At 35.9% G+C, this 9,784-nt stretch overlaps 1 protein-coding gene across 1 annotated transcript; it reads right to left on the bottom strand.

Annotated features, from left to right (window-relative positions):
• Positions 1 to 504: 504 nt before the first annotated feature.
• On the bottom strand, positions 505 to 7,575 carry LOC114158192 (adhesion G protein-coupled receptor F5-like). Its single transcript, XM_028039504.1, has 9 exons — positions 7,390 to 7,575; positions 5,333 to 5,390; positions 5,199 to 5,211; positions 4,982 to 5,068; positions 3,576 to 3,754; positions 2,733 to 2,909; positions 1,269 to 2,642; positions 1,134 to 1,175; positions 505 to 1,011 (listed from the first exon to the last, which is right to left on the bottom strand). The coding sequence occupies exons 2-9, from the start codon at positions 5,381 to 5,383 to the stop codon at positions 955 to 957; spliced, it is 1,980 nt and encodes a 659-aa protein (XP_027895305.1). The 5' UTR covers positions 5,384 to 5,390; positions 7,390 to 7,575; the 3' UTR covers positions 505 to 954.
• Between the last annotated feature and the right edge of the window lie 2,209 nt (positions 7,576 to 9,784).

Raw genomic sequence — 9,784 nt, forward strand, 5'->3', positions numbered from 1 at the left:
AAGTTCACAAGATTAAAGTTCACATGGACAACAGCTGACAACTTATAAAAAATATATTTTCCCAGTTAGATAAGCCAAACAAATGCTGGCTTATGAAAGCTTTTTTTCTGCGCAGCTTCTCAGGTATTGCCTACCGGTTTATGGTCAGAGCTGGGACTAATGCAAAGTGATGGAAATGAACAGCTAATTTTGAGACTCCCAGGTTGTTCAGCAAGTTTGTGGAAACCTTTGAAAGCCATTTTCTCTAAATGTTAGGATTCACAGTTCCAGTATTCAAATGGCCTTTTCTTCATGTTTTATTTCCACATGTTTGACATCATTGGAAAGCTTAAAATTTACAATTTTTGAATCTGTGAATATCTCAAAAGACCCCCAAAGTAAACTAAGAAAAGTTTCTACTTTTGCTGTGGCCCATCACAAATGTAAAGAAAACATGTTTTTTAATAGAAGTTACATAAGCTAACTTTAAAGGCACATGAAAAAACTTTACCATGCAAAAAAAGATATTGAGAAAATCCTTACAATGTTTTATTTTTTACAGCATGTACACATAATAAAAATTAGCACGCAGCCAAAAAAAAAATCTGTTTCAGTTTATTGTACAAAAAACCATGAACCATTTTTTTCCAATATGGCTGCATCTCAACCGTGAAAACCTTTTTGCCTCATTTCCTTGTTGTTTTGAAGATGCTGGGGTTGTTTAGAGCTGGTGACGAGTTACAATAGTTGCATAAATCATCATTTGGGTTTTTCAATCAAGATAAAAACAGAACTTTGTTAGAAAAAGAGATTGAAAAGGCTTTATATTCATATGTAGGGCTTAGGTATTACTGTACATTCCCATAGCAACAATGATAAACAAAATGCAAGAAAATGAATGTAGGACAAAGAATAACAGGCTAAAACCAACGTTCTTCCCTCTTCATCATAGGAACTCTTCAGGCAGTTACTTCATCAACCAGCGGTGGACTTATCAGCTGAAGTCAGTGATTTTATAGTTTCTGACCGCACCTGAAAAAAAAGAGTGATTGATTTGTGCACAAAAAATATTTCAAATCAATAGATTTTAGATAAATGATAGCATTTTCAAAAATATTTAAAATGTAGTGTAAAGGGAGCAGAGACATGCACACCTTTTTGTCCAGCAGTGTTCCAAACACCCAAATGAAACAACCCTGCAAAAAAGACACAAGGTTTTCAGAAAAAGTTTTAAAAAGTAAGGAGTTTTAGACTCTTCTTCTACATAGTAAATGTGTGATTGTTGTTACCTGCAGTGAATTGCACAGGGTAAAAGCAAAATTTATCTCCCTGTTTTTGGGGGCAATTATGGTTCCGATTCCCAAACTCCAAGTCAGTCCGAAAAACGGTGTGAGCACAGCCAGACTCCTGGCAATCACCACCAAAACATGCTGCTCTTTGCCTTGGCTTGTATTCCTTACTTCTCTTCTCCTCAACATTTTATAAATCACTACTAGGAGGATGAGGAAGTTTATCGCCACAATCACAAGTGCAGGAGCCACAAAGGCCAACAGAGCTTTGGAGTCCTCCCAGTTCAGCCAACAGCCATGGTTTTGTCTGATGTATTTATGTGACGGGACAGTCACTGCCATGGTTGTTACGGCGATGACCAGCGGAGCAGCATATCCCAGAACAAATCCGATAACCAGCATGGATGTCTTGGACAATCCGCCCTCGAAGACGAAGACGGTGCGGTAGAGCAGCAGCAGGCCTGAGGCCAACATCCAGAAGAACATGGCGAGGTAGAAGAGGTGGATGAAGAAGGTCACAACTGTACACAGCGCAGGGTGTTCCTTCTTACTATCGTCTCTAAAGTACGCTCCGATGATGAACCAGATGTTTGCGATCAGGAGAGAAACGGCTATGTTGATGATGGAAACGTGACGCAGGAAGGAGGTGGTGTTGGTACTTATTTTTTTCCAAGTGAGAGCTTCTGTGATAAGACATATGACCAAAGAAGCCATGGATATGCCAACTCCAATTATTGTTATGTCATTGATTTGTTCGTCCTCAATAATCTCAGGGGACATCAGCATGGAGAAGGAGGTGAGGTGGTTGCAACTGCAGCTGATGGTTTCATTGTTGTGGGACAGCAGAGAGCAGCCCGAGTCGCTCCATCCTCCAAGACCATCAAAGAGTGTGAAATTCCAAAAAACACACTTTGGGTTTCCCAGGGTGTCATTCAGAATTCCTGATGTTATTGATATATTTCTGATTTTGGCTTTTGTTGTAGCAAGAGCAACCTTTCCGTTGATAACCATGGATGAGGAGTTGTCTTCATCTCTTGGAGGGAGAACGTTATCCATGGACGCGAATACAATTGTAGTAATGAAATGACTTCCTCCGCTGGCCTCCGCTGGTATGTCTATTTCCACTGAGAAGTTAAAATCATGATGAAAATGGTTTTCGAACATCGCTTTATTCAGTTGAATGGAACTTGTCTCAATGGTGAAGGATTCATTGACAAGATTGTCCGATACTGACTCAAAAAGATTCAGCAAGGCAGAGCTGGTGCTTTGTATTGTGGAGCCGTTGTTTTGGTTTTCTTTGTCTTTCTTATTGAGCGTGTCCCATGACCCCTTTGATTCAATGGACGTGAGAACGCCAGCCGTTTCCAGGATATACTGTTTTTAAAAACACAATATACGTATATTAGATTTGAACATGTATATTTTGAAATATGGAGAATTTACTTGACACACACCCTCACCTACCGTTGTTGATTTTTTAGTTAGCGGCAAAGTTAACAATGTTGATGTGCTAGCCACATTGTTAAGGATCGTAACAATCGAATTGATCGTGGCTGGAGAAACAGAAACAATCCCAGTGTTGTTGACAGTCACGTTTCTGAGTTCCTCCAAGAAATTTGGCAATGTTGAGTGATTTAGTGTCTGTTGCAGTTAAAGAAACAAATTTTTAGTTTCACAGTTAAAGTCATGGTTTGTATTTGGCTAACTTTAAATTGTTTCTGATGATAAAACCAAATGTAATGCAATACATTAAAAATACAGTCTTGTTTATTTGTGCTACATTCATATTGTTTCAATTCAAGTATGAAAATACTTTTGTAGGCATGTTTGAATTCTGAAATTAGATTTTTTTAAACATAATCTGATTTTCAGATCATAACCAAAACATCATATTTTTGGGGGGTTATGTGATCACCATGACCAAAAAGTAAAATTTCCATTGTATTTTAAATTTGTAATCAGTTTTATGTAAAAATTGTACTGAACACATAAATGACGCTTTCAGATGAATTCGTCGAGAACATATAACATAAATATTTCAGTCATCCAAACTGACCTAGAACAGGAAAAGTTTAATATGATTTAATGTGAGGCAGCGAGAAAAATGTTTCCAAGTATTTTCTTCTAGAAAACTATTTGTAAAGAGGCACAGGCATCAGAAATGCTTATCAAAAACATGACAGGATGTAATATAATTGATTTTTCTTTACTAAAGTTAAAAATAAAAATACAAATGTTGCATTCTACTGATATCAGAGTCTTTTTTATTGTGCTTTGGTGTCATGATAGTAAACATGAGTGAGTTACCTTAGATTTATCGAGCATCTCCTGAATGGGTGCGAGGACACAGTTGTCCTCTTTTCGTTCATATTTTCCATTTTCCATACAAACTGCTGTCATATTTCCCACCATGCCCACGCCACAGGGTGCCCACACTTTGTAACCTACTAATCCGATTCCATATGGAGGCTCTGTGCATGTAATATCTAAAGATGGAAGAATATGTTGAGTTGAACCCTCTACCCAAAATTCTGAGAAGATACAAAAGGCTTTTGACGATTTGATTGACGGGCTCCAATTTTTCAAAATGGGCACAAATCATCCTAATGAAGGCATAAGCCCATCACCACACAACGCTTACTAACCTAGAGGGGTGTCACAAGATCTGACGGTTTATTTTATTTGACATTTTGCACATTTCTGATAACATTTCCTAAAATAGAGCAAAAAACCATTTCCCTTTACATTTGCTACATCAGCATTACAGCAAACATTACATGTCTAGCATACAGTTGGACAAAGAATGCTACAGGTGACAGCCACTCTCATCCAGATGCATTATGGATTTTAATGCCTGGTGTAAAGTGGCACAGCAGAAAATTAGAGCGGCAATCTAAAGCTCTCCACACCAAAGCAATACAAAACCTGACGGCAATAATAATACCATGGGTAGTTTTACTTAGCAGTACCAAAGGTTTTGGGTTTCTTGATCTAACCCTGCAATGTGAGGATACTGTGCCAATATGGCAACCCAAATAATTATATAACAGCCTGCTTTTGGCAAGCTGTTTGTGCATTTATCTTATATTCTTAATAGTTTTCCCTACTTGATAGCAGACTTCCATTTTTTCCCAGTACCAACTAGACTTTATTTCTTTCCAATAGATACACCATCACACTGAGGCGTAATTCATTCTGCACTGACTCAGTCTGCTCCACTGTCTGGGTAATGCAAATTTTACTTTGACTTTTTTGGACGTTCTAGTGCAGCCCAGACTGTGCTGACTGTCTAGGGACAATAATACTGGAAGTCAGCAGGTGGCGCCAAACACACACTATAGAAAGACAATGAAATAGCGAGCAGATTTGCTGTTTCTATCCTTTTAGATCAGGGGTCTCAAACTCCAGTCCTCGAGGGTCCCTGTCCTACAGTTTTTAGATGTGGCACAGGTACAAAACGCTGGAATGAAATGGCTTAATGACCTCCTCCTTGTGTAGATCAGTTCTCCCAGTCTTGCTAATGACCTAATTATTCTATTCAGGTGTGGTGCAGCAGAGGCACATCTAAAAGTTGCAGGACTGCGGCCCTCGAGGACTGGAGTTTGAGACCCCTGTTTTAGATAGTTTATTTCTCAGGAGCCCATTAAACACAAAACCCAGATAGAGCCTGAAAAAACATCATCAGAAACATAAAATTGTTAAAATCAGAATACCATCTGCTTCTTCACATGTATAGATGGACGTGTAGACAACGTTGCTGTCAAACATCTGGAGTAGTTGTCCAATATCGGTGCTTTCCACTATGTAGACAGGATTATTCCATTAAAACACATTAGACACAGATGTGTGAGTTTGGAAGTTAAACACACATTAAAACATTTTTCTAATGAATTAACTACAACAACAAAAAAATCAGTAAGCCATTGTCACCTTTTGAAATAATCTGTAAGAGAAACAAAATATCCAAATTAGTCTTCATGTAAAAAGTTTTGCAAATTTTTTTCAATGGGTCTCATGTAGGTGCAATATTATAAAATAGAGATAATAAAGAAATGAATGAGTACCTGCCACAAGCAGACAGCTCCAATTAGAAACACAGACGCTCTGGTCCACATTGTCAATCTGATGCAAAAACACAAAACACAGTGGCATTAAGAAAGAACTTAATGCAATCATATTCAATAAATTAGAAAATAAGATGAATACAGTGGTGTTGACGTGTTCACCCTCTTTCAGAATTCAGTTTTTGTTTTGTTTGTCACACTTCAGTATCAGAACATCAAACCAGTATAACAACACAAATATTATCTGATTATAGCAAAAATAATACACATAGACAACATTTTCTGCTGATGCCAACCAAACAATTTTTAATACACCCTTATTAATAAAACTGTAGAATTTAAAGAGGAGGTTCTTTTTACAAGCACTGTAAATATAGATGTCATTTTCATTTAAAGAAATACATTCTTAAAAAAGGAGAAGGTAGTTGTTTTTTTAACCAAAAATATACAGGTAGATCTATAAAAAATTTGACTATTGCATAAAAGTCATTTGTTTCAATATTTTGGTTTTTGTCCATGTTCAGGGTGGCAAAGGAACCTGCTGACATCTCTGTTAAAAGCTCAAAAACATGCACATCTAGCCACTGTGATCGCTGTATTACTTGTGAAATTTTATTTTATTTTTGTGTTTTTCTAAACAAACGTTTTTGCATCACTTTGCATCCAGGTAGGAGCTTTAAAATACGTTCGTTGTACAGTTCATCTCCAGGGAGCCGTGAACTCTTCCAACATGAATAGAAATGTTATAGTTATATATTTTTAAAATACTGTATATTATAAAATATTCTAGAATGGTCAGCTAGTATCCAGTGATCTGAAGATACAGAGGAGGAAAACACCAAACTAACAGATAATTGTAATAGTCTGAAGATGGAAGAAAAAAAAATCAGTCCCAAGCACAGAGCTGATCAAGTTCTGAGTTGGTTTCAGAAAAAGAAAATAAAAGTGCTAAAAGAAAAGAACTGAAGGCAGATTAGCTTCAGACAGTCTACAAGAAAACAAATGGTCAAAGTTACACCTGAGTAACAATGAAGTTAATTTTTCTACACAGGACATCTTGAAGGTGTTATTAAAAAAAAAAAAGATTCTTCAAACAGTGTTTGTGACGGTCAGACTTTTCAGTCATAACTCAGACTGTATATTTGCATGTTATATACAGACAAAACGTCTGCCTACTTTTAATTTTTCAGACATTTAATTTAAAATTGTGGAATTTTTGTTTTTTTTTGACAATCTACATGACCATCATTTTTATTTTTTCAGTCATACATAGGAGATCTCCAATGATTGGCTCGCTGCCATGAAGCACTCTTTCAAGCATTTTGATTGGTTGAGGCACTGGAAGGCTTGTAGATGCTATTTGGCTTTTTCAAACACAAACTCTGCATAATTTTGTCTTGTTTTGTAATATTTTCTGATCTTTTACAATGTCTTATGATTTCACAAATCTCTGGTGGCTTTTGATTGTTTCTGGTAGAGAAAGAAAAACTTTTAATTTTGTTCATTTTGTCGACTTTTGTTCATATTTTTTGGACAAGTTGTGCAATTATTTTTACTTTTTGTCTTTCGAATGGCTACTACAATATGCAACGATGGCAACAAGTTATTGTTTGTACGACTGGGAGCAGCTAATTAGTATTCGAAAGTTCAAGTAAACAACGTAGAACGTCATGAAAGTCATGAGTCTCATACAGAAACCGTCTTCAGTCAAATTCATGGCCTGATCACCATCCACAACGACTCTTGGACAATATGAGACATAACAATATTTGCTTTTCTGCTAATTCAATTTAAGTTCAATATTTCAACTTCAATTTTTATTTCAGTTCAATTTATGCTTTAGATTCTCATCCCACACAGCTTGTTGGCTGTTATTCCACTGTCATCTTAGAAAAACCTGCCAGCCTCATCAGCCACTTCCAAATACTTTCATTAAAAACTCATAAATTGGAGAATAAAATACAACTTCCTGTGAAGCCTTCTGATAGTTTATAACTTCTTGTGGTCAACATCAGTGATCTTGATAAAAAAAAAACAACACGACAGAAATATCCTACCTTTCCTGGGTATCACTGTTGCAATCAAGAAAAGAACATAAATCCTCCGACTTGCCGTAGCTGGACAACAAAATATTCCCAGTGTTAAACAGCAACTTTGTCTGTGTTATGGAGCCAATCAGGAAATGATGGTGGAGTTAAAGGATTCTCTGCCATTAGAGCTTTTTATTGGCAGTGTATTTGCATCCCTGGCGTCCGTCAAATAGCCTCGTGCGAAATGTGAATTTGGGAACATTTGCTTAAGTGTTACTTTGTGAGAATTGAATAAAATGTCTCTGTTGGAGGAAATGTGGATGTAACAACACCATTATTTGGTTTACAAAATAATGTTCCACTGGTTGGTTTGGGAGTTTGGTTTTTGCATAAGTAAACATTCACTTCCTGTTTCTCATCCACTCATAATTCAACTAGAGAAAGCCAAAGTAATGGAGAAATATCTAACAACCACAGGAAGAATAACTACTGAGAAAACAAGCACATCTGTCCAATAATAATAATAATAATAATAACAATAATCCGTAAGGTTAAAATATTAATGTTTTAAATAAATACATACTATCTAATATACTAATATGTCTATGTATACTAATATACTTGATACTTTAGGAATATAACTGTAATGTAGAAATGAAAGGAGTTTTATTCCATTGAATTTTTACTTTAAAAAGAAAACAATCTCAAAATTTTATTTCAATATTTCTAATGTGCTTTTTGGTTTTGGATAACTATGCAAAACACATTTGATCAGGCCAGGTTACCGTGGTGATGCAGCTGAATAAACAAGCTTACCCGTTTGCTCAACAACCTGGTTTTGTTTTAGTTATTTGCATCAGATTTAATAGAACCAGCTGAATAAAAAACAACCTACATCGATTCTAACCTCACATTAACAAGATTCGATAAAAAACAGTCAAACATAAACTTTAAAGAAAAAATCGGGATTGATCAATATTTATCTGGAATTTCTCATATTTATTGTTTTCTTGTGACAACGATTAAACCAACAGATTTTTTTCTTTATTAATTTATCCATCTCATAAAGTAGGACATTGTGAAAAAATTTGAAGAAAAAGCATTATTTTAGACTTTGGTATTGTGTTAAAATGGTCATCAATACTAATAGATTTTTGTTTTGTTTTGTTTTTACCAATTGTGTCTTCTATATTACACTGTATGTTTAACAGTTTAAATCAGGTCTGTTTAGAACAAAGACCTGAGGGTTGTCTGTATAAAAGGTTTAAGCCAGGATTAGAAAATGTAAGTATTTGAAACTGTGGCATTTATCTTGCAAAAAAAGTGGGTGAAGTTTGAGTTTACTCTAAAAAAGGGAAAAAAATAACTTACTAATTAAGTTTATTATTTTCACCCAATGATTGAGTCCTACTGACACGGATTGAGAGATAAGATAAGCTTTATCACTCCTGCAGGAAATTATTAGACCAGATGTTTTGAGTTTATTTGTTGATTAGTATGTGACATCATGAGGTTCAAATTTTAAACTTTTTTCACAATTTTCTAAGGCAGTGATTTTAGGGGTTTTGTTCCCTGTAAGCCATAATTGTCAAAAATTACAGCAAAGAAAAGCTTGAAATATTTCACTGTCTGATGAATCAAGATAACATCCGGGTTTCACTTTCTGTAATGTGTGTTTTAGAATATTCAGATTTTCTGGACTGTACTTGTAGGTGAAGGAACTACATGATGAGAATCAGCAAATCAGAACCTGGTGATTCACATAAACCTCAGTTTCTGCTTCATTTTGTCATTCACATCCTGCCAGCCAATCACAGGGTTGTGGTTCTGGTCACCCTGAGTTAAAGGGCCATGGTGCATAATGTGCATAACATTCATGTTTAACATTCCCAGCTCTGGAAATCTTTTCTATATCTTAAATAAAAGACTCAGATTGTGCTATTTTCCTCATTAGACGCTGAAGGAACATAAAGTTACACAAGTTGCACTGAGCTGCTGCTTTCCCCTTGGATTATAAAACTACACAACAGTATTAAAATACTGGTGCCTTATGTATCCGAATACTGTAGGATACAGTAGTTAAACTTTTCAGATGTTTCGTAGATTATATTATAATTGAGCAGGAAGCAATCTTTGTAAAGAAAAAAAGAAAAAGTATTAATTCTCTTGACTACATTGAAAACTTTACTGCTTCCATCTAATAAAGCTCTTTGGGTTTAACTTTGTCCTTGTTTACATCATCATGTGTCCTTGAAGGTTTTGTTCTTTCTTCAAAGCTGTAGGGAGCCAGGTGTGTGCAGGTGTGTGTGAGCAGACTGTGATGCTGCGTTCGTGTGGAGTGTGAGTGTTAGGAGACTCAGGGAGCTCGGGGACTTCGCACCTTTAATTGATCCACCATGAGGCTTCGTTAGGCTTCATTACT

Source organism: Xiphophorus couchianus, chromosome 15 (genome assembly GCF_001444195.1).
Source record: "Xiphophorus couchianus chromosome 15, X_couchianus-1.0, whole genome shotgun sequence".
In the NCBI taxonomy this organism is placed as follows: Eukaryota; Metazoa; Chordata; class Actinopteri; order Cyprinodontiformes; family Poeciliidae; genus Xiphophorus; species Xiphophorus couchianus.